The sequence below is a fragment of the Drosophila miranda genome, chromosome 2, assembly GCF_003369915.1.
Source record: "Drosophila miranda strain MSH22 chromosome 2, D.miranda_PacBio2.1, whole genome shotgun sequence".
In the NCBI taxonomy this organism is placed as follows: Eukaryota; Metazoa; Arthropoda; class Insecta; order Diptera; family Drosophilidae; genus Drosophila; species Drosophila miranda.
The window spans coordinates 10,438,163-10,462,039 of NC_046675.1; the positions used below are offsets into that span (position 1 = coordinate 10,438,163).

At 48.5% G+C, this 23,877-nt stretch overlaps 6 protein-coding genes and 1 long non-coding RNA gene across 8 annotated transcripts; 3 read left to right on the forward strand and 4 right to left on the reverse strand.

Moving 5' to 3' along the window:
* Positions 1-306: 306 nt before the first annotated feature.
* On the reverse strand, positions 307-5,519 carry LOC108157078 (glutamyl aminopeptidase). Of its 2 annotated transcripts, XM_033388548.1 has the most exons (8): positions 3,632-5,519; positions 2,537-3,595; positions 2,380-2,477; positions 1,996-2,313; positions 1,805-1,923; positions 1,652-1,737; positions 1,168-1,573; positions 307-1,103 (listed from the first exon to the last, which is right to left on the reverse strand). In XM_033388548.1, the coding sequence occupies exons 1-8, from the start codon at positions 3,879-3,881 to the stop codon at positions 455-457; spliced, it is 2,985 nt and encodes a 994-aa protein (XP_033244439.1). In that variant the 5' UTR covers positions 3,882-5,519; the 3' UTR covers positions 307-454. The 2 variants fall into 2 exon arrangements, with proteins under 2 accessions (XP_033244439.1, XP_033244438.1); XM_033388547.1 differs by having other exon boundaries at positions 2,537-5,519.
* On the forward strand, positions 5,513-6,758 carry LOC108157077 (wnt inhibitor of Dorsal protein). Its single transcript, XM_017288913.2, has one exon. It carries the CDS (start codon positions 5,586-5,588, stop codon positions 6,615-6,617), a length of 1,032 nt encoding a protein of 343 aa, XP_017144402.1. The 5' UTR covers positions 5,513-5,585; the 3' UTR covers positions 6,618-6,758.
* A 929-nt stretch (positions 6,759-7,687) lies between these two features.
* LOC108154432 lies at positions 7,688-8,970 on the reverse strand. Its single transcript, XM_017284702.2, has 2 exons — positions 8,173-8,970; positions 7,688-8,109 (listed from the first exon to the last, which is right to left on the reverse strand). The coding sequence occupies exons 1-2, from the start codon at positions 8,879-8,881 to the stop codon at positions 7,784-7,786; spliced, it is 1,035 nt and encodes a 344-aa protein (XP_017140191.1). The 5' UTR covers positions 8,882-8,970; the 3' UTR covers positions 7,688-7,783.
* Positions 8,971-10,599: 1,629 nt separating this feature from the next.
* LOC108154662 (protein apnoia) lies at positions 10,600-11,618 on the forward strand. The gene is made up of 2 exons (XM_017284999.2): positions 10,600-11,128; positions 11,196-11,618. The coding sequence occupies exons 1-2, from the start codon at positions 11,014-11,016 to the stop codon at positions 11,483-11,485; spliced, it is 405 nt and encodes a 134-aa protein (XP_017140488.1). The 5' UTR covers positions 10,600-11,013; the 3' UTR covers positions 11,486-11,618.
* Positions 11,619-13,156: 1,538 nt separating this feature from the next.
* LOC108153968 lies at positions 13,157-14,193 on the forward strand. The gene is made up of 2 exons (XM_017284065.2): positions 13,157-13,664; positions 13,717-14,193. Exons 1-2 carry the CDS (start codon positions 13,157-13,159, stop codon positions 14,169-14,171), a joined length of 963 nt encoding a protein of 320 aa, XP_017139554.1. The 3' UTR covers positions 14,172-14,193.
* A 412-nt stretch (positions 14,194-14,605) lies between these two features.
* Positions 14,606-19,793, reverse strand: LOC108157592 (stearoyl-CoA desaturase 5). The gene is made up of 5 exons (XM_017289719.2): positions 19,502-19,793; positions 16,388-16,673; positions 15,982-16,318; positions 15,566-15,912; positions 14,606-15,487 (listed from the first exon to the last, which is right to left on the reverse strand). The coding sequence occupies exons 2-5, from the start codon at positions 16,671-16,673 to the stop codon at positions 15,231-15,233; spliced, it is 1,227 nt and encodes a 408-aa protein (XP_017145208.1). The 5' UTR covers positions 19,502-19,793; the 3' UTR covers positions 14,606-15,230.
* Positions 19,794-22,688: 2,895 nt separating this feature from the next.
* Positions 22,689-23,255, reverse strand: LOC117186888. Its single transcript, XR_004471759.1, has 2 exons — positions 22,953-23,255; positions 22,689-22,882 (listed from the first exon to the last, which is right to left on the reverse strand). It is a non-coding gene; the product is annotated as an uncharacterized LOC117186888 (long non-coding RNA).
* Positions 23,256-23,877: the final 622 nt, after the last annotated feature.

Consider the following 23,877-nt stretch of genomic DNA (forward strand, 5'->3'; position numbering starts at 1 on the left):
ATTCTGATTGTGCGCCCTGGAAGTTTATATTCGTGTATACAAGCGTTACGAACAACGTCGATAATTAGCCAAATAAGTTTGATTATGGCCAACATGGCGATACAGGAAAGGCCCGTCACTTGATCTTCATGGAGGCGGCATGGCATTCGAACTTTCGCAATCAAATCAAATGGGATCGGATCCATTACAGTCACTACAGCCTACACCCACATCCACACACTCACGAGTGCAGTGCACCTGGTTATCGGAACGGACTAACGCAATCGACGAATGGATAATTGCTTATTTATGGAGCTGTAATTTTTGTTTTTTCCCAAAACTAGCTTATCTTTATTTTCAGTTGTTAAGCATAGTCGCTTTATAGCAGCCATTATATGAGTACAAGCTAAAAAAAAAGACCAATGTACGATGATGGCCACTTTCTGGACTCATTCTCGTCCGCTTCAACCTCGATCTACAGTTGCTGATTGTCCAGCCAGGCGTCGACGGCTTCGAGATTTTCGGACAACCAGACAATGTTGTTCTTCACCGTCTCCAGGGCGCGCACGCGTGCCGCAGTTCCGGCTCCTGCTTCGGGATACTTCTCGAAGAAGTACTCCATTTCCTCGAGCTTCGTCTGGGTGCTGAAGCGAGCCGTGATCGACGGTATAAGGTTGCCCAGATACCGCTCGTTCAGCCCAAAGCGATCTACCAACTTCTGCCAGTTCTCGCGCACATACTCCCAGACCAGGGACTCGCCCACCGGATTGGCCGCAATGTAAGTCAGACAGGTGAAGTAGTCCTGACCTCGCACGTACTCCTCGTTCCAGGCCAGGTCAATGTAGCGCTGCAGGATCCAGGGCTCCTGCACAGCGGCCAGGCCGTACATCAGCTTCGATTTCTCGCTGGCATCGGCCTCGTTGACAAACAGCTCCCAGACCTTCTCCCAGATCTCTTGGTTTCCCACCGATTGCATGCCGTAGTAGTAGATGGTCTCGCGGAGATCTGGCTTGGGGCGCTCATCGGGATTAACCAGCCAACTGTTAAACTGCTCTCCCACCTCGCTGAGGCAAGATTCCAGACCCAGGGAACAGGCGGCACTCAAGGCCGTCACCCGAAGACGACTGAGGAGTAGATAAAGCAACGTTTCGTTGAAAGGATGCATCATTGAGAGAGACTCTCACTTACTTGTCCAGGTGATCCTCTCCCACTGTCCAAGTGAGGGCAGTGTAGATGGGTTCGATCAGAGCCGTCGCATACTTCTTGTACTTCACGTAGCTGGTCGTATAGTAGAGTGTACGCTTAAGAGATGTCAGCTTCGAGGCGGCCACGCTCCAGGGCACATAGTCCTCCTCCTTGTCCAGATACTTGGTCATGTCGAAAGCGGTCTCGTACGGCAGCTGCGTGGAGTCCGCAAGGGCGAAGGCGTCGTTCAGCAGGGAGGCGCGATCTCCGGAACTAAAGGTACTGGGCGTGGTCACAAGCTCTGTGGCCAACGACTCCCACAGCGCCTCAGCATAGTTTACTCGGTAGTAGCCCACTTGCTCAGAGTTGAATTTGATCCACTGCACAGCAGCTGGCAGAGTAATGGTGACTGCAAATCAAGACGCTCAGATGAGAAGATCGGTAACCGGGAAGGAGCGCTGCCTTGCATACATATGGCACCACTTACTTTCGCTCTGGTCATGGTAAAACCAGACCCGCTGCACAGTCGACTCGCCGCTGGTGGTGTATGTGATGGGTATTGACCAGCGGTAGCTGCAAGGTAATGTATGTGCGAATGTTTCGATCAGATACGCATGGGGCAGTAAGTTCTACGACTCACTTGAATTCCGAGGGCTCGTGATCAGCGTCATAGTCGTTGGGATTCGACAAGAAGCGCTTCTGCGTCAATTTGTATTCAGTTTCGGAGATCTTCTCCACCGTGACAACTGGCAGACCCATCTGAAAATATTTTGCATAAAATGGTTAGAAATATTTTTCTAGCGAATCTGTGTCCGTTGTCTTTTGCTCCACCTGGACTGTCCACGTCAGCATGATGGCGGTCACATTGTAGTCCAGACCCAGCTTATCGATCTCGGCGAAGAAATTGGACGTCTCGGCGGTTGTGTACTTGTACTCATTCAGATAGTTGGTCACGGCCTGGCGGAAGATGGTCTCGCCCAGAAAGTCCTCCACCATGCGCACCAGCGAGGATCCCTTGGAGTAGGTGATGGTGTCGAAGATTTCCGTGATCTGGTCGGGGTTCTCCACGGTCTGGATGATTGGATGGGAGCCCAAAGTTCCGTCCAAGGTCAGAACTGCATGCAATGTGCTATAAATGAACTGGTCCCTCTATGGAATCATATGAATAATCGTAAGATGAATCCACCAATCCAAGCAATCCTAGTGCCGACTTGCCATTTTCCATTCGGGGAAGACTGAATCCACGCCAAGGTACTCGATGAAGCTGGCAAAGCCCTCGTTCAGCCAAAGATCGTTCCACCAATTCATGGTCACTACGAACGGAAGAGATGAGCCGGACTCATTGACTATGGAGCGGAGGTCGAGGACTCACCCAAATTTCCAAACCACATGTGAGCGAACTCGTGGGCAATGACGGAGGCAATGCGCTGCTTGTTGGTCGCAGAACTCGTCTCGGCATCGTACAGAAGGGAAGTCTCGCGGAAGGTGACCAGGCCCCAGTGCTCCATGGCACCGGACACGAAGTCGGGAATGGCTGCCATGTCCAGCTTGGGCAGGGGATACTCGATTTGGAAGTAGTCAATGTAGTACTCAATTACACCCTTGCCCACTTCCGTGGCAAAATCGACCTTTCCGATCTGCTCGGGGGTGGCGTAAACGCCCATTGTAAAGGTCTCGCCAATGCCTTTGGTGTCCACCTCAACGAATTTCGCGGTGAAGTCAGAGACAATGAAACAGGCCAGGTAGGTGCTCATGGGCACGCTCTTGGAGAAGGTTACTTCGGTGTAGGCCCCCTGATTGACTTCGGACTCCACGTTCATGTTGGACAGGGCATGGTAGTCGCCATCGACGGGGTGCACGAGGGTTATCTGGAAGGTGGCCTTCAGGGCCGGCTCATCGAAGCAGGGGAAGGCCTGGCGGGCATAGGTGGGCTCAAACTTGGACGTCGCTATCACCTTGCGGCTCTCATCCTCCTTAACATACGACGAACTGTACAGTCCCACAATCTTGTTGGCCATGGATCCCGCGAATCCCAGATGTAGGTCCACGTTAATGCCCGCGCTCAGCTCTTCTGCCAGCTGCAGAACCAGAAACTCCCTCACCGCGTCGAAGCTGATATCCGAGACTTCTACGCTTGAAAAGTCGGCCTTAAGGACAGACACGCTCGAAATGTTCAGGTCCAGGGAGTGCAGGACAATGGTATCGGTTGCCTCGTGGACGGTAAGGGTAATCGTTTCCTGCCCATTAAACTCTCCGGTCTCCACATTGGGGAACAGATAAAGATCGTAGTGGGTGGGCTCCAAGCGGCTGGGGAGGCGATAGTCAATCTTCTCTTCCGGAGCTGCGGTGGTGACCGGAGCTGCGGTGGTGACTGGAGCTGCGGTGGTGACCGGAGCTGCGGTGGTGACCGGAGCTGCGGTGGTGACTGGAGCTGCGGTGGTGACCGGAGCTGCGGTGGTGATCGGATCTGCGGTGGTTTCAGGGGCTGAGGTAGGGCTCGATGGGTCAGTTTCTGAAGGTGTTCCTGTGCTCGGAGGAGCCACCGTGCTGGTTGACGTCGTTTGCAGGCCCGCCTCCAGCATATCAAGTTTTTCCTGGGCCTCGCGGAGATCGCTCTTCAAACTGGACTTTTGCACAGCCAGGACAATGGTGGAGACGGTGAAGGCGGTGAGGGCGAGGCTCAGGCCGATGGCCACCAGTTTCGCTGTGATAATCATGCTCAATCTTTCTCGCGTTAATCCAGTACGGCCCGCATCCAAAGCGACACTAAGCCCAGCCGAATGGGGCTGGGAGCCAGGTAACCACGAGTACCCTCGAGTGGGCCCCTATATCTTAATTGGACACGGGTGATACCGCTCGTCGCTGATTGCTAATCTAATCGTGCGCCGGCTCATCGACTGGTATTAGACGGAGAGCAAACATATGTACTCCCGAGGATCGTTCGAATTTATTGGCCCTGTCATGTCATGGCGCCGAGCGCTGGCAGCACGCTTCGCTTTGATTAAAGTTAGAAATGCCAAAGATCTGTCGCGTTTTTCCTCTTCCATCCGAAATTCCAATCTGGCTACTGAGCCGAGCCCAGAAACTCCCAGTGCCACTTCTCTAAGTTTCCACATCGCCGATGCCCATGTGTGTGTCTCCGGGCATATGAAAACGGAGACCAATTGAGCAAAATTCAGACTACCTGCCCGGCTTCTCGCCCTTTCTCTGTTTCTCCCTGTATTATCCGGCGCTTAGGCCTAAAAAACCCTTTTCCGGTGCCGCAAGATTTTCGACCTAATTAGAGAATCGGTATTTTCATTGTGTTAAAACCCAATCAACCAAATTTCCGCACACATTTTCGCAACGCCTGGCATACTACTCGCCGTATCGTTTGTGTATTTATAATGACTTTGTCGTTGAGTGAAGTTCTCTAATAATCGACATTGTAAATTAGTGTTTATTGCTATCTTGATGAAGGGTTCACCTCAATTTACGGGAAACGTTGTTGTATGTACTATCATAACTCAATTATCTTTAAAGTACCACGAATATGAGTTCATTGATAAGATTAATCTGTATATAATTTCTTCAATTTGTTCATTACTATTCCATTCATTTCTTCATATCTTGAGGATTCAGACTGTAAGAGCATATGTCTGTTTGTGTGAGGCCACCATCCATACATCTACATAATTATCTTTCTTTATTTTACTATCAATCTCCATTTCTTATCACGACTTTCATCATTTTACCATAAATTCCCTTTTTTCGCCTTGCGGACAATGGTCTTAAGCGTCATTTGGCCTAATCCGGGGTATTAACTTTTGCCGAAAATACCAACAGCATCAACAAGGACAGCAACAGTCCTGGCTGGGTATTCTTCCCAGCAGCTTACCACAAAGCGCAATTAATTTCCCAAATTATATCCAGGCCTGCAGCACTAAAAACTATTTGTCATATGTTTTGTTATATAATTGGCTTGCCTGGCCAGCCTGCCGCCAGGCAAAATACAGGATCAAATGCAGATACAAACCCAGACAGGACAGAGAGGACAGACACAATCCAAAACCCAAACAAACCCGATTCCGAATCATCGGCATCGGGCAACGGGCATTGATATTGTCCAGTGGGAATCGGGGAATTCCCGCCGACTGAATGAGATCGGACAAATTTCATTCATGAGCACGTCAGGCGCCACATGAGGTCTACCTGCTTAAGCGTGGGAAAGTTGAGAGCGGCGAAGAGCATCCCCCGCGGACACGGACACGGACACACCGTGGAGCAGGTAGGTCCGGATGAAACAGGGCTGCTCCGCAATTTGGACCACCAGTGGGTTATTTGTGCAAGGCTGGGAGTTTTTGTCTCTCCACAAAATCCCAACCGAAGACAAATTTCCGGTTTTTCGGCCAGGCCCGAATTTCCCACGGGCACGGCCCAGGATGGCGTTGGCTCCTGGTATAAATTCGCAGGCCATCTCTATTCACCATTCAGTCGAGCTAGAGAGAGCACGGAGACAACACATCATACCACACACGCCACACAAAATGTTCTTCATACTCAACCTAATCCTGGCCATCACCGGCTCTTCGGCGGGCGTCATTGAGCCCATGAACTATTACCAGTACACCCAGTTCCAGGCACCGCTCTCATGGGAGGCCATTACCAGCGCGGGCCTGAAGCAGGCGCTTTCCAGTTGCCAGGATAGCTTCAAGTGGCAGCGCTGGAACTGCCCCAGCACGGACTTTGTCAAGCGGCACACTGCACCGGCTACGCCGACGCCGGAGCGAGAGGATGTCTACGTGGCCGCCATCTCCATGGCCTCCATCGTCCACAAGTTGACCAAGGATTGCGCCAACGGAGTCATCGCCGGCTGCGGATGCACAGGAAACGCCTTGAACGTGCCCTGCTCCCATGAGCCGCTCAAGGCCGTGGAACTCTACGAGAAGCGGTTTGGAAGCGGCTCGGGCGCCGCTGCCCACAACCAGAGGGTGATCGGCTCGCTGCTGCAGCAGTCCTTAGTGCAGGAGTGCCGCTGCAAGCAACCCGGCCCGCAGGGCAAGTGCCTCGAGGAGGAGTGCGTCAAAGTGCTGAAACCGTTCGAGGCGGTGGCCCAGGACCTGCTGCAGATGTACGACGACGCCATCCAGCTGGACAGCACTGCCAGCAATCTGAAGATCATGTGGGAGAACATTCCCCTCGACTCGCTCGTCTTTATGCAGGACTCACCGAATTATTGCGAACCAGAGGCCAGCGGCCGCTGGACGGGCACCCGAGGCCGCCAGTGCTCCAAAGATGGCAGCGGCTCGGTGGAGGAGCGCCTCTCCTGCCAGCAGCTCTGCCGCGTCTGTGGCTACCGCGTGCGCACCCAGCACGTGCGCAGCGAGCGGCGTTGTAACTGCAAACTGGTCTGGGGATTCCGGCTCCAGTGCGACGTTTGTGTCCAGCTGGAACGACAGCACACCTGCTACTAGGGGTGCCAAGAATTGGACTGCGGGGCGCTGGTCAAGCCTCACAAAAACTTAGATTTAAATTAATTTATTTGTTTCCACCGTTTATTTATTTCTACCACAAACACCATCAATAAATACGTAATTTACGAGTAAAACATAAAACTGTGCCATTACTTTTCATCGAAACTGTTAACAGACAGACTGATTTATGGAGCAATTGCAATGGTTAGAGAATTTGCCTGCCTGGCTGCACGTGAAAGCCATTTCCACTGATTACGAAATGCTTTCTTTCTATTTCGAACGTACAACCCAACCTTTAAATCACAAACTATTCTGGCTTTCTAAAAACTAAACGTGTACGACAGGTGGATGATGGTATTGTCAGACAGAAAAATCTGCAACGCCATAAAGTAGACTGCTGCTTGAATATCTGAAACGCAAAGGCACCATTGTATATCCATTAACATTAAATACATAATTAGGCAAAGCGAAATTTTAGTTGAACAAGAATTACCACTAAGTGTTCTTAGCCCTGCACCATCAAGTGGCCTCTGTGACACCAGCAGAAGACGTGTGGATACCAGGCAAAAGCCCTCCTTCCGCCCAACCGACCGATGGACGCTGTCGCAAGTCGCGTGACGTGTTAACCGAATTAATATTCGAAGAAAGTTAGAACTTAACTTACTAAAAGAGCTAAGCTTGCATTCAAATTTTCAAATACACTTACTAATTACGAGAAAGGTATGTGAGTATTAGTAATTTAATAAGAAGGAGGAAATTAATGGTGGTTATAATATAGTAGAGGGAAGTATAATTCGAGCATAAGATTCTAAACGGTTCAAACAACTAATTCATCGATCTGCAAAGCAGAAGGGACAACGCTGTATAGTTTCTAGTGGATCTAATAGGAATCGTGAAGTTTATGCGGCTCAACAAATCAGGGCGACTTATTTGGATACTACTACAAATGCTTGCAAAATTCTAAGACTGATCTAGCACCAATTGAGTCCTAACAGTAGATACATATATGTATAACTTCTGTAATTTCTGTAACTTTCGAGACCCACACATCATTTGATAAGAACACGCAATCAACCCGATGTCTATATGTTTATTCCAAAGGACCTACAACCTAAAATCGAATCTTAATGCATTTTGAGATTGTTGTACTAACTGCCCGGTGCTTCTTAGCTAATCCAAGTGGTTGGCTTGCCCTCCACCCGATATCCGTTGTAGGCGGCGGCTGCTGAGGAGGCGGCAGCTGCCAGCTCGGATCTCCGACTCGGCTCGCCGGCCCAGTAGGACGGGACCTCGTAGCTCTGGACCATCTTGTTGCCGTTCTTGATGGCTGAGATTATGAGAAGGAAGATGGCCAGTTTGCCTACCAGGATTGACTTGACCAGCAGCAGCTTGAGCTTCGTCACCAGGAACGGCACAATAGCAGACTGGATGAGGAAGGGCAGGATGAAGAGGGGCAGCACTTTGGTAATCATGTCGTACTTCTTGCCGCGACCTAGAACGATTCAATGGGTTTGAGTGGGATGAGCTTTGCTCCTACATAAATTAGCAGACTCACCTTCTTCGCTGTTATCCGTGGTCAGCCAACGAGCTGCCATGATCTCCTTGAGGTTCTCGCCATCCAGCTTCACGTGCACGATATCATTGCTCATGTCCAGGCTGACATTGAGGCCAGGGCCGACAAAGTAGCGTTGTATGGTCTCATCCTCAGACTGCAGATCGGGCTGCTCTGTCCCTGTCCCTGTCGCTGTCCCCGTCTCTGCTGCACCGGATTCCTCACGCCTCTTGTTGCGATCCTTGCGCTTGCGTTTGCGTCTCTTCTTGCCCGCTGACGTCTCGTTGTCATCGTAGATGGGCGCCCCGGTTTGGGTCTCGAGCAGGGCCTCGGCATTGGCTTCCTGGCGCAGCTCCTGGGCCAGGATATCTGCAGCCTCCAGCTGCTCCTGGTCGCTCTGTGGCTCCGGGCCCTCGGCAGCCTCGTTGTTGGCTATCTGGGAAGCACCCACGCGGTCCCTCAGACGCTTTTTGTACTCACTGGTAGTCTTGTTGCCCAGATAGGTGCTCTTGTAGTTCTTGTAGATGCCCATGAAGATGTGAGAGTTCTTCCTCAGGGACTGCTTGTCCTCCGGCTCGTAGCTACTCGCCAGCCCCCGAGCCGCTTCCGTGGCAGACGCTACCTCACTGGCCGTCTCCTGTCCGCCATCATGCCCCCTGGTCAGGGCGGTGCAGAGCACACTCAATAAAAGGAATCTCACTAGGCTGCTCATCTCTGCTGCATGTCACCCGTCGCCGATCTGTGATTGTTTGCTCCGCTCGATGTGTTCGCGCTGCACTGGCCAGCCACAAAATGTGGCACGATCAGCGGCCGCCAAGCATTTTATCAACTTAGAAGAAAGCAGCCAGACCGAGAGCCAGGCTGCTGCCAGTGCCAGCGCCAGACGAGTGGCATTCTGATGCTGGAATTGGCATTGGAATTGAGCACATCCAAGCAAAGCGTCCAACAAGCAGCCGGACAACGACAACCAGCAACCAGGTAGCCGCCAAGCAGGAACACAGCTGCCACAGAACCAACAGGTTGCCCCATCCAGCGATAGAACACGATTCTTGCGCTGGATTTGCAACAGAATCCTCTTCAATTAAATTGCCAGTCTTCGATGTCGACGTCTATGTCTTGGTCTAAACATTGCTGGCCCGTTGCGAGTTCGAAAGAAGAAAATATCTAGAGTAGGCCTGCAATTTCTCACTGATCTCGCTCATTGATTTCTTTTAGCTGTAATTGCCGCTGGCCGCCGCCACCGCTACATGGCCCCACCACCACCACCACCAACACCGTCAGCATTAGCCATAAATAATACCAAATCGTTAAGTAGCCTGCTAACGGTTCGTGCTTGGTTCTTTGGCCCACAGGCAGGCCGAAACAGAGCCAGTCCCAGCGACGCCTTCAATTAACTCTGACGGCGATTGCATGAGAAAGTTGTTGACAAAACTGGCGCACAGAGAGCTGATCTTCTGCAAGGTGTCCGGGCGGAGGGGCGCTAAGACTGAAAATCCAGAGTAGAAAGTAAATTCTATCGATGGTGGCATGAAAAATCCGCTTCACATATTAGGTATCTTAATTTACTTTCACACAATTAGCAGTGATGCCAGCCAATTAGCAAAAGAAACAAAGTTAAAACCTGAAAGAAAGAGGACCTTGCATGAGAGATATATGTATGTCCATAGCTGTAATCTCATGCCTCGATAACATTTATGTCAATCTATGTCCCGACAGTCGCAAAATCCCCGATCTCATCTTATCTGTAAAATGGTAATCCACAATAAATAGTATCAGTCCAAAAACGTTGAACAAGTGAACAGTAATCCATCCGCCAGATACATGCGTCACAGCATACAAAAAAATAAATACAAATACAATATCTCCCAGATCTGAACCTTCTTATGGCATAATAGTTATATTAATGTCAATATCAATGAATAAGCAATGCAAAGCTATATGTAGATATTCAGAATTGATGGAAAAGTTCTAGAGAAGTGGAAAACTTCCAACTGCATTCAGATACGTTCTATGAAGGTGCCCTTTGGGAAGTAAAACTAATTTCGATTATCTGCCATACTGCCATTATTTATTGGATGTCAGATAAAGAACTATTACTGTACACCTGCCTGTAAGCTGAAATTAGCTTGTACTATTATCATTATCATTTCGGAATGCCGTAAACGAAAGTGAATCGCCAGGGTGTGGGTTGAGGTGAGGGTAAGGCCTGCGTCAGACACTCATCAATGAATGACCGTTCCGTTACTATGCCGTCGAGTAAAGCATTTTAAGTACAGGCATAGATTGAAAATTAAAATGCAGCGCCTGCTTATTAATTAGCTGATAAATCATTACCGGCCAGCGACGAAAAATGAAAGCGAATCGATCGGGTAGATGCGGCGACGGCATGGGTATGGCGGCTGCCCTCAATATAGACACGCGTCGTGAAAGAATGCCCATGTCCCAGTCCAAGTCCAAGTTCCTATGTAGCACCAAATGCGTTGCGCTGGGGCCCCCCAAAAAGGGCCCTCGTGTCGGGCTGCATGCATATTCAAAGAAGTACGCCATCAGATTCGGCATCAGTCAGCCAGTCGGAGCCAGAGACATACTTGTACTCGCACTGTGGCACGATTTGCTTGTTTTGGCGCACGTTCGTGCCGTGAGACGCTCCGATGTCCGGCTGTCGAATTTCAAGTAGACGCCCAGAGGGCTGGCCAAGACCCACGTCGATAAAAGCGAATGTCAGCGTGGGCCATGCATTCAATAGTCGTCCGGTGCCAGAACTGAGCAGAGCTGAGCAGAGCCCAACGGATTACCAGATTCCCGAATCGAAGGACTAAACGAACATCAACGAAAGAACTCGAAATGGCCGCCATCCAGAAAATTGTGTTCGCCATCGTGTGCCTATGCCTGGCCTTTAACGTGGTGTTGGGCCAGCAGCAGCCCGCCAATAGCTCGGACTCCGACTCGGATGTTGCTGGTCAGTTCAGAAGGAAGGGACTCTACAGCCATATCTACAGGAGCTAACCAGTTTGTTCTTCTTGCAGAGAGCCGCACGTTCGGCCACCATTTCCTGCGCCGCATCAGCTTCGCTCTAGTACCCGGAGCCTTCGTGGTGGGCGTGATCACAACCCTGCTGGCGGCCCTGACGGTCGTCTCCATGAAGGGACTGGGAGTGGGCGTCATCCTGCTGGTGCTGGCCATCGGACAGATGCTGTCGCGAGCCCTGCCGGTCCAGGCAGCCGCCTATGCTGCCGCCCCCGTGGCGGCTCCAGTGCCCGTCGTCTACTCGCACTCGCACACCCAGCAGCCCGTCTGGCTGGAGAAGGAGTGGTAGAGATGGGATCGATACGGCGCTCGAATGGGGCCAAAGATCGAGATCAGGACGAGAAAGCGAGCTGGTAGCAGGCCATGTTTTACCTCAATCTCAGCGAGCATGCAACCAAATAATAATTTAAGACTAGTTTAAATTATTTATTTAAATTATTTATTTATTACAAGTAAAGAATGGAAAGCATTGATTTCATTTGATTGTGCCTGTGTCTGTGTCTGTGCCTCTGCCCCTGCCCATGGAAAGTGAAATCTCCGCCCCGCCTCCGCCTCATTGGGTATGCAGCAGAGGGCGTCGCTGATTTACGGTTCTTTTAACTGCCCTTCCGTAGTGCCAGTTCCCGACTTGGACACTGCGACGTGCTCGCCCACACAGACGTTGAAAGAAAGCAAAGCCCCACTCCCGAAGCCACAGCGATAGAAATGGGTCATACCCACCCGTCTGGCTGGGGATGGATTTCTCCTTGAACATATGATGAATATCACTCATGTCTCATTATGGCCAACGATTAATTAATTAGACTCTCACTTGATAAGTAGTCACTTAATTGAAAACGCATCACTTTTCTATCCATCTAGCCTCTCAATCATCATCTCGAATCCGGCTTCAATTGTTCCACTTTATACGCCAATTTAACAATTTTGCACTCTGTCACCGAAGTAAAGCATTCGGGTGACTCCACAGTCGGTTGGATACCCTTACTAATTATGGATAGCTTGAATATTTGACAAAATTTTCCATAAGCAGAATGTTTGAGTTCTTACACACCCGATTTCCTTTTTCAAATGGTTCAATCCTTTATTTATTGAAGCCTGTGATAACTCTTATATGTTTCGAATGGTTCATGATTATTTCAGTATCGCAAAAGAATATCTGTTTCAATTAGAAAAGAAAAGGTTACACATTCCAAACATCTAGTCGATATTATGTATAACGGATATTTGAAACGTATCTTATAAAGTGAGTTGAAAACTAAGCTAAACTAAACCACTGTGATATGGTCAATAAAGCAGATTTTAAGGTACAATAATAGCAAATGTGCTCTCGATATGGTTCTCACCCTTGTTATCTTATCACTCAGATATTCCTCTGATAGAAAGGGTATGAAAATTTCTAATGCGCAGACAGCATCACTACTGAAAGAGAAGGGGGTTACTCTTACTTGCTGACGCACCGGTGACACAGTTAGCCTGGCTGATACATGAGACAAGTGCCACCACTTCGCAGCCGAATTGCCGCTGAGCGAGAGAACAAATGGGAGCGGAGATCAGTGAAATGGGTGATTTAGCCAGGTGTGAATGGATATGTTTGACTAGGCCAAGAAGTTCGGCGGTAAACAAACGGATTGGCCGGCCATAAGTCAGGCAAATGGGGCAAGGCAAGGCACGGCAAGGCAAGGCAAGTGGAGAGCGACAGCGATATAAGCAACTGCAAGTGCAACCGCAGCTTGACCCGCTAAACTAAATCTGAGCGTCAGTCGAGCGTTGGCGAGCCGAAACCAGTTGGCCAGAGGAAAGCGGCCAAGAAATCAATGCGATGGGGTACTGGCTGGTCCAGCCAAGGATTGCTGGTGGTCCGAGCGCGGCAATGATTTCAGTTCTGCACTGTCACTGCTGAGGTGCAGTTGTGTTGTGTACCGAGCAATTGTCATTTGAAAAACTAATAGTAATTTGAAAAATGCACGCCACCTCAATCAGCACCAGAGCCTTGCGAGTCCTTTTCGGACTCTGCCTTTTGCTGAGCCTCGATCGTGCGTCGGCCCAGAATCTGGCAGAGGCTAGCGAAGACTCGAACCCGTCGGAGCCCCGGTCGCACTCGGCGAATAGTGTGTCATACTTTAGGGCGTCGATTCCAATGCGAATCTACGAGTGTCTGCGGGAGTCCAGCATGCTGCACTGCACCAAGCTGTATGTGCTGCAAAAGATGGAGGAGCGACGCCAGATGGCCAGCTCGGGCAACCTGACCAGGGACTTCCTCGACCAGTTCTTCGGCGAGGAGACCCAGATGGGCAGCCTCATCTCGCAAAAGTACCAACAGATGTCGGAGAAGGAGCTGAATCAGCGGCTGGTCGTGAACTTCCAGCGCTTTTTCAAGCACCGCGATCTCAAGCTACACTTCCTGTCCGGCATGCTGGTCAAGATCGTCCCCAGCAAGGACAACAAGCTGAAGTTCTCCCTGAAAAAGGGTGAGTATTGAACCGAAGTCCTATCAGCTGAATGACGATCCTTCGTTTGCAGCTGGCAAATCCCGCGTGGGACGTGCCAGACGCCGCGAAACGGAGGAGCTTGAGCTGAATCTTATGAACATTCCGTCGATTGGCGGAGTGGGCGGCAACAGCGGTAGCGTGGAGAACTACGAGCCGGAGGCGGAGGGCGACTCCAAGCAACAGGGGCTCCTGGGCGGGGGCGGTGGCGGTACCGAAGATGGTGGCGGGATCGGCGGCGGACTCTTGAGAAAGCGGAAGCACAAAAAGAACTCCAATAAGGTGACCATGATGCAAGTGGCCGTTCCCATGCTGATCTTCCCCATCGTCCTGCTGGGCAGCCTGCTGCCCTTCATCCTGCCTGCCCTCAAGATGGCCACCATTATGTCGCTGGTGATGAACAATGGCGCCTTTTTGGCCGCCCTGCTCTACGCCGCTCGCACCCAGTTCAACACCCACGAGGAGCAGCAGCACATCAGCTACAGTTAGCTCTTTCATCAGTGAACGCTAACCTTTCACCTTTCACACTTGTCACTTTCCCAATAAAGACTGTCTGTTGTGTTATGGCTTCATTTTTCCAGTTTAGAAACTCATTTTAAAAAAAACGCGGAAGCTTCAATTATATGGGTGGGTGGCAGTATCCACGGTCTGGGAGGAAAGGATATATTTGATCATATAAAAATGCATTCCCACCACTTTAGATACGCACAACCTTATTATAGAATACCATTTTTTTGATGCTTCATATGGGTCCCATTTGTAGGATTGTTCTACAGTACAAATTAGGTATATTTCATTATAATTTGTGATTGTTCAAAACATCCTTGGGCATTTGATCAATGCTTTCGAAGCTATTCTTTTTGCCTTTCAATCAATCTATTCAAATGCTGAACTTTGTTTACATCGAAAAGAAACACAATTGATGATTTTTTGTAAGTTTTATATAATTTTGTTTGTAGAGTTTCGCAACAATTGTTGGATTGAAATGTACAGTTGGGACCTTTATGACTAACACAATGTACACACGCATAAAAGTCGATGCTTAGAGTAGAGCTTAGTAGGTACACTTAATTCTAGAACCTCTTGCGTAAATATACAATTATTTATATGTAGGTATAGAGATAGAGAGAGGGTGGCAGATGCGTTCAGCCTTGAACGACAAGTGCGAGATAAGGTTGTGTAAAAAATTAATAAACGTGCAGATTTTGTTAATAATTTGTTGCTTTGCACATGTAGCTTTGACTAATCTCGAATAGTTTTCTTCTTGGTTGTATTTGGAATTGAAGCCATTGATTTGTAAAACGTTTCTTGTGGAACCCTTCAAAATTTGCAATCGGGTCTGCGCCTCGCCTCCCGTCGCTCCGCTGCTCGGACTTCCTTCCCCAAACTCGTATTAACAGACACCACTTATGAGTAGGCAGTATGGAGCAGAGCCATTATTTGCTACTATTAAATACTGCAGACCCGATTGTGAAACAAGAAATTTGTTCGTTAGTTCGCTTAGTTAGGATTGGTAACTGCTGACCCACTCGATGGGGCCCTCCCTGCCTAGTCTCGCTTGCAGTCGGACTCCTTGTTCACAACGGAGGCGCTCTTTCGGTCCTCCTCGCTGATGTCATTGTCGTCCCAGCCCCAGATGGCGTGCTCTTCCTTCTCGTGGTCCAGATGGGCCACCAGCTCGCTGGTGGGGATGGCATTGTTGTTGTTGGCATCCATCAGGGCGGCAATGTGCGAGCCGTCGCCAGTGCGCAGCGCCCGCTTGTACACCATCTCCTGCGAGACGAACTTCAGATCATAGGCCTGACCTGTGGATGGAGAAGGGAACAGAGAACAGAGCGGCATTATTGAAACGTCTGTCCTTCATTTGGGGTTAGAGACCGTACCGATTTTTGCCATCACGTCAATGAAGGCAGTGGTCCAGTTGAAGCTGTAGGTTCCCAGCTCGGCTGCCTTGTAGTCCCAGGGGAAGACGTGGTGGTAGTTGTGCCATCCCTCGCCGATGGTGAGGGTCGACACCAACTTGTTGTTCCTCGCACTGACATTCACGTCGTAGGCCTTCATGCCGTAGAAGTGGGCGGCGCTGTTCACCAGCCAGGTGAAGTGCAGCGACAGACAGAAACGGAGCATGGAGCAGGTGAAGAAGCAGACGCGCAGAGAGCTGCCCATAAAGTAGTAGGGGAATATCATGGGCACCACGAAGCAGCAGATGGGCATAACAACAAAGTAGAATCTGGAAAGGATCGCAGATTTTGTAGCAAAAAATTCGTGGGGATGTGAAGGTCTGAAGGGAGGAGCTTACTTCTTCTGGAAAATCACCACGGGATCCTCCTCAATATCGGCCATCGAGATCTGTTTGCCCTTGCTGGTCACGTCCGGGTGCTTCTTGCACATCAGCCAGCCCATGTGGGCGAAGAAGAAGCCGCGTCGGGAGTTGTGGGGATCGGCGTGTGTGTCAGTGAACTTATGGTGCACACGGTGGTCACGGGTCCACTCCCAGATGCTGTTCTGGAAGGCCAGGGACTGGCACAGCATAAGGAAGATGCGCAGCGGCAGCTTGGCCTTGTAGGCCTTGTGCGACCACAGACGGTGGACGCCGGCCGTGATGCCCAGACCGCCCAGGAACATGGTCGCGTACACTGCGAACGAAATCAGCCGAAATCAGTAAAAGTCTCACAAGCCTATAGCGCGATCCTGGTTGTACTCACCGGGTAAGAGCTCCATGTAGGCGCTCTCGGCAAAGACCAGGTAGAGACCGTACAGAGCCATCGAGTGGAGGACGATGAAGAGGCCCACGTTGCGCCAAACAATCTCCATTTGGAAGGGCTTCTTCTCAGTCTCAGCCACGGGCTCCGACTTCTTGGCGGGCGCTTGTTTCACGGCCTTCGGGGTCGTGGCTGAGGAAGCGGGAGCGGCGGCCATCTTGTTGTTGTTGCCGTCAGCAATGGCCGTCTCGGCCAGTATGAAGGTGCTGCCTATTATGTTGGGCGTCATCTGCAAAACGATCGGAACGGAGAGCACGCACCCATTAGTATTGGCATTCCCACTGGTTGCTTCCTGATTTATGGCCTGTCAACCGGGCCGGGCCGTCTTTGTCGTCTCAATCTGTGCACCTTAGAGATGCAAATCAATCTGTCGGGCGGTGGGTGCTGCTACACATCACCCCTCATTTGGTATGCAAGGCAGGCTCCTCCAGCACTTCCACATAAAAGGCATCCCCAGCTGCAGTACACCACACCACACGACTAATTATGGACCATATTGAGATTGAGGTGACTGCCGGAGCAGAGCAGAGAAGCTGCCTGAGCAGCGCGACCTTCGCCGTTAGCCAGCTCGAAGCTTCAATGATACTCGAAGCTGATACAAAGATAGCAAGCCGGAAACGCAAAGAGAATTCCGAAAAATCAAAGCTCAACAAAAAATCCCCCCAAAAACCATCAATAATGTGATGTTGTACACGACGACTAATTTATTTGCATATCCATTCTTTAAAAATGTTTTCCTCTATCAATCGGTTTGTTCTATTGAAATCCAGAGCCTTCCAATATTCATAGAAACTGTACTCGTACTCTAGTCGAAGCTTCTGTTCGCTGCGCATAAAGGGAAAAGTTTCGAAAACAAAGTATAAAGTTCTAGGAAACTAGAGCCTTGGAACTTAGACGTTCTTAAATCATAAGCGATTGAGGTAGTCTAACGACGAAGGCACATTTGAATTTCATTGGACTTTATGAGGCGGTGAATTAATTCATGAACGGGCGCGTGTCGCAGGGTTCAAGCAAAGCATGGCCCAACCGCCTTGAGGGTTCGTTGATACCAAAACTGCAAAATGATTCGGATTGTGCATAGGATTGTGCACTTTGAGTTTGAGAGCCAACACACCAACTGCAAAGGCAGTAATTTGCAAGCCTGGCATTATCTAGGCCTTCAATTTTTGTATCTTTCGGATACTCGAACAGCAGTGAAGCCAGTTCCAGTTGCCAGCTGCCTAAATGGCTGATCTTCACCTCCTCTAGAATCTCTAGAATAGACAACCGGTTGACCTCCCAGCCTGTGCATGTTTTTATTGATTCAAACAAAAGTATTCTTATTGGCAGCGGCTTTCGAGCTGTGCGCGTAGATTTCGAGCCATTAACTTGTTGTCATGGTTCAATGTCAAGTCGTGTGCCTTGAATTTATTCGCCGACGGCTCTGGCTCTGACTGGGGCCGCTGCCGCTCAGTTCAAGTTTGGTGGAAAGGTGCGGGCTCGGGCCGTGCGTCCTTCTCTGGCATTAAACACTTTTTACAGCTAATTAGAATCAGAATAAAAACTGATTACAAGTCGATGCGATGAGTACTGTAATTCGATTTCGTTATCAATCCATTGAGGAATACCGGGACTTGTCGCGGCGAGACACGGATAATTTCATGCAGAAGCCACGCGCTCCCAAAAGTAAACTAGTTATGCCACGGGCCACACGAGCCCGAGTGCCAGAATCCGCTTCGTATTATATTTAACTTTGGCTCGGATCAGGCACGACGTTCAATCATCCTTACCGGAATATTAGCATAGTTAAGTAACCGCGATAAATTTATGTATAGAACTGCTTTTGTTTCGGGTTCTCCAGAGTCTCCGACGACCAAGTTTCTTGTTCGGCGGCAACAAGTTCTGGGGGTTTAGGTTTTTGCCTTGAGCATTCGGCTTAACTTTGACTTTGGGCTCGGAGTTCTCGATTCTTGTCCCAATCTTTTCAGGGTGTGCTGACTCCAACATGTCTTGGAACGAAGTTTGGCTGGTCGGTGTCGGTGGCCCGAACCACGTCATAGCGGACAAACAGACAAGCAGACATCGAGGGAGACAGAGCCAGAGACGAAAGCAATAGTAATAAATATAATACAAATGTGAATAGCTACGGAACCTGACTCAAAACTCAAATCTAATGCGGCACTGTGGCGTGGCTCTACTGTGGCTCTACAGTGGCTCTAGTGATTGATACTGAGAGAGCTTCCATTGATCGATTCGTTCAGCGCACGCAACACACGACGCCTGCCGCATATCAAAATCGAATCATTGGGACTCAGAATCGGACTCGGAGTCAGAGCCAGAGCCAGAGCCGGACTCAGACTTAGACTGGGGATTGGGAACGTGACTTTGGCCTGGTCACTGTTCTATATGCGGAGGGGAGCTTTAATATGCTTATAGCTGCATATAGCCGATAGCCGTGCACAGTTCGCATTATGCGTGGCATCCATATTCATTCTTGGTTACTTCTGCCGCATTCGCAATTAGCGCGTGCGCCAAAGAGATTCGGGGGATTGGGATTCTCCCATAGAAACAATGTCTCCTCGATTTAGTCGCCTTGATCATCGCCCAAGCCGTGGAATTCTGTCTATCTAGACAGTTCCATTCGGACTTTTTAAGGGTAGCATAATGATTGTATTATGAGGAGTACGTGAGGCGGCGGCACATTGTTTCTGCTTCTGCTGGGGTATTACTCAGAGTGTTTTTGGATCTTTACAATTTGAATTTGCGTAAGCACCTATCCAAATCTAATATCCGAAATGGTTCTTTCATAAATACTTTTTACTGCTCTACTGAATGCGATTTCCTATAGATGAATCACATCGCACGATTGTCTTTTGAAGTGGTTTTGGTTTCGATGCTTTGGCAAGCGGGTTTCTGTTGAAATTCGGCTTAAACTTTTACGATAGTTTCGATTTGGTTTCCTGACTCGATTGACTTCCGCAAAGCGTAATCAAGAGTCGAGACCATCAATGTCAGGTGGGAGAGTTTTTCGAGAAATGTTCTTCAGCATTCCTAACCGATTTTAGCCCTCACACTCACCTTTAAGGATTGTGTAGCAACAGCTAGGGGAAATCCAAGATAAAACGGATGCAAAATTCACGCACAAGAAACTATTTGGTTCGTTTCTTTTAGAACCGTTCGAATGGGCACAACACCGAAATTCACAGGGCACACAAAAGTTCGTTTCGTATCCAGTATCTAAGGATATTAAGGCTCGTTCGGATTGGAGGGTTTTTTAAATTTGTCAGCTTCTTTTGGCCACACAACCACGGCACGTCCACGAGGCGCGATGAATGCACGGCGTATGAGGGTACGGATCGAGTGGCAGTGCTTTTTAAGCGCCTAGGTTAAAGAATTCGCACAGCCGAGTGTTAGACGCGCTGAGCTGCGAGAGCACTCGGATACAGTGTCTCAAATGTTTTCCAACACCGAAATTTAAAGCCGTCTCTCTGCTTCACCTCGCTCCACGGCGGCTCCACTTTGCTGCTGCTGCTGCTGCTCTGCTGCTGTTGCTGTTGCTGCGGCGGCGTCGGCGGCTGCGAATTGTCGGCGATTCTTGGGCTGTGACGATCGGATCGATCGATCGTTAAGACGGGGCCGGGGTCGCCTATGCTTCAGCATGTGCATGTGTTCGTGTGTGTGTGTGTGTGTGCGTTTGTGTTTTGTGATGAGCGGCGCGTGGCTCTGGGACAAGTGTGCGTGTGGGGATGAGAGATCAGCGAAGAACGAGAATAATCTAGTTGCTGTTTCCAGATCACTTACACTTTCCACCAGGAAAGGGGAAATACCGCCAGTGAGCGCGCGATTGCGCAGATTTGGACAAGTTCACGTCGACCCGCAGCCCCGAGAAGATCTCACACGAACCTGCCCTGCAACTTTTGGCCAGCCTTTCGAACGCTTTTCGTACTTGCCCAACGCAGTCGCGGGTCAAGCAGATCAAACTATCGGTCAAGCGAGCACGTCTTTCGCGTTTCGGCGGTGATTTCTTTTTTCGTACCGCTTACTAATGAAGTCTACTGTATGCTCGAAAACTTGTTATCCGCATTATATAATGTTAATGTTCTTAATTCACTCCGGATCTGGGCCGTATATTACGCGATGTATGTCAGATGCCAAACACCAAACGCCAAACAGTTTAACCAGTTTGCCACTTTGGCCTTGCCGTGCTCCATGCTCCATGCTCCATGCATATTCACCGATGATCCACCCTGACGTCCAAAGCTCATCATCACCATCACAGATTCTAAATGGCTTTATTTTCCTCCTTTCCTGTCGCATGGCCAAATTTTAATTGCTGTTTAGTCCGCACCAATATTTGGCTAGCGAAGCCAAGCTGACACACATATATGATTAAAATGGGCCAATAATTGGCTTACGCGACTCAGCTCGGTTCTCAGAGGCCTCTGGACAAACAGCAATTACCGCATACCATACCGCAAGACCTGTGCCTGTGACTGTGCCTTGCCCCAGCGACCCGAAAATATGTATGTTTACAGTTTGTTGCTGTTGTCTCTGACGAATATTGGGTTTTCACACCCAGCGTAAAGTTGAAATGAGTTGTGTCTAATTTTGTTTAGTGGCGGCAAGTAAAATTGTTTGCCATCTGTCCGCCGACAGACACCGACACCAACACCAACACTAGCTCCAACTCCAGCTGTGACACCAGACCAGACTCTGCGATGTCAAAAACCTCGCGGCGAAGGCTTCACATGGTGGCCACTTGTGGCAACATAGCTGAAGGTCAAACCGGGCCATCATGCATCATTGCATTGTGGCTGAATCACCAACCCCGAAGTCAAGGCGATTTTTTTTTTATTGTGACCAGTTTTAAATATACAAATAAAAACTCCCGATCGTTCAGGAAGGATAACCTGTTTCAATAGTTTAAGTTCGGACACATTCGCCGAATCATACGAAAGACATTGATTCGCTGTACAAATTTTCCATACGAGAACGGACTCTACGCCTTGGGTGCTATTCGCTAATAGAATTTTGCGATTTGTACAATTAAATATTAAAGATCGATTTTTTTTGGCACAAAATTTTAAAAATTTTGCAAATTGTTTTGAAATAGATCGGAATTTCATAAATTTTACGAAAAATTTTAACCATCAGATATAATATGATTTTTGGGATAAGAGTTCACGGCTCAAGAACAGAAAATCTTGGTTCTTTTTTCAAATTAACTGAAAATTTGCAGTCACGTTTGAGCGTCTGAATCTACTACTCATGGAACTGTGGTATAAAATACTTTAGTTGGTTCCTAATTGGGAGTTTCCATAGAAAATAGAGATGGGTGGCATAAAGAGCCCCTGGGAGCTGTTCGATGTTTGGATTTGACTGTATCCTTATATCCCATATTTTTGTAGCATACTCATGAGAAATAAATCCACACTGAAATGCGATCCTAAAACTATCACAGGAAAAGACGAAACATGCTTTGTATCACGTTTTCCAAAAAAAAAAAAACAAAGTAGACTGTAAACGCACTAGACACCGAATACGACGTGAGTGTGCGGACTTTATTACTTTCAATATCAATCAACATAATACGAGAGTTTATTTTCAACACGTGCCCACTAAAGAGTCATAAAGCTACAATATCCGTCGAGCCATTTGCTGAATGGGAACGTTTTAATCGTATACTACACACCCTCAAAAAAAGGTGCCATTCATCGCGAGAAATCAGCGCGATTAATTGTTATAATTTATAATTTAATTTTACTCATTTCCGAGTCCGAGTCAGCTTCAAGCATGAGTGGCATTTTGACGAACTGGTCGCCATACTAAATAAAAGCGTACGTGAGCTTCATCCAATAGAATTGCCATTAACAGAGGCAAATATTGAATACATTAGACTTGGATACAAAATTTACTAACGTAAATATGTATGTATTTGGTCTTAAGAAAATCAGACGGCAATGCTTCAATCCCATCAGCTATTGATACAATATTTATACCAACTTCGAAATATGATGCAGTATCAACAAATATTATAGACAATAAGGAACTAATTATGTTCATAATGATAGTTTCGGTGTAGTTATACTATACTGTACTATGTATACATACATATATATACTATTCCTATTATGTACTCATAGATGGTATTTGCAAAAGGAAAACCCCTCTAATTTTCGCGGAAATTTCACGCAATAAACGTTTGTGGTAATATTTCCTGTACTAAAAGTCACATATAGCGAAGAAAATAAAAACAAAAGTGCACTCAGTGTGGTTATTTGGTTTATTTATATTTGTAAGAGGTTCGAAGAGGAGGAAAGAAGGAAAGGCAGTCCTCCCATCTTGGCTCCGATATTGCAAGTTCCCTGAGTTGCTTCCCACTGTGCGCTGCAGTTTTCAAAAATGAACAGCCAAGTGCCAGAATGCATCTCGATCCGATATCTTCTTCGAAAATTGCATCTGTGTAATTGTGAGAAAAAACAGTTGGCTAAAAGGCTGTCATTGAGACTCTGCGGCTAAATTGACACACATGACTTGCAAAGTGGCGGTGGCATCTCGGAATGGGACAGGGATTTGTGTGTCGTGTCTGAGTGCTGCTGTCAAGGCCACGCCGTGTTCTTGGGAGGTTCTTGAATAACCACAATTACACAATTAAGTGCGAGTGGGACTGCGACTACGAGTGTGAGGGTCTTGAGCAGTTTTGCTGGCTGTATCACTGCCTGTAGCCTGCTGGCTAACCAAGCGTGGCCCTAACCTTTTGGCCGTAGCCAACGAAACTTCGTCGCAACGAACTTAAATTAAATTTCACTTGTGCGGCAACACTATGAGCTGATGTGATGTGATGCCCGAACTAATTGCAGCTAATTGAAATGCACGCCTGCGACTCTTTCGAAATTGTTGTTGAAGTGACTGTGACTCAAGTGAAGTGACAGGCTCCGTGCCGGAGGCAAAGTCAAACGGTTTCAAGTGCAAAGTGCGTGAAAAATCGAATCATTGTGGCTCTGCTCCTCCAGCTCCAGGTGCGTTCGATCGCTTTAACCAAATATTTATGCAAACGCCAAATGTGCCACAGGAAGAACGCAATGTCACGTCAACATTCGCATCAAATGTGCCATGAAAAATAAAAACAAACTCAAACTCAAACAAAAGCCTCATTACATGTCCGTTACTGCGTACCCACTCTCAGATACAGATACAGCGACTGGCACACACACAGATAAAGATGGGGGTTCGGATAAGGAGAACGGCCTAAATGGATCGTCAGGGCAACACGGGATGTAGGTACATATGTACACACTATATAGACTTTGCAATACCCAAAGGTATCGGCTATCTCAATGTCACTTGTCACAGCCCAACAACGAAATCTGCATAAAATCTAATCGTATAAATTTGTTTCGAATGAGAATTTCACTCAGCACACGCCCCTGTTGGAGCTGTGACTGTGTCCGTTG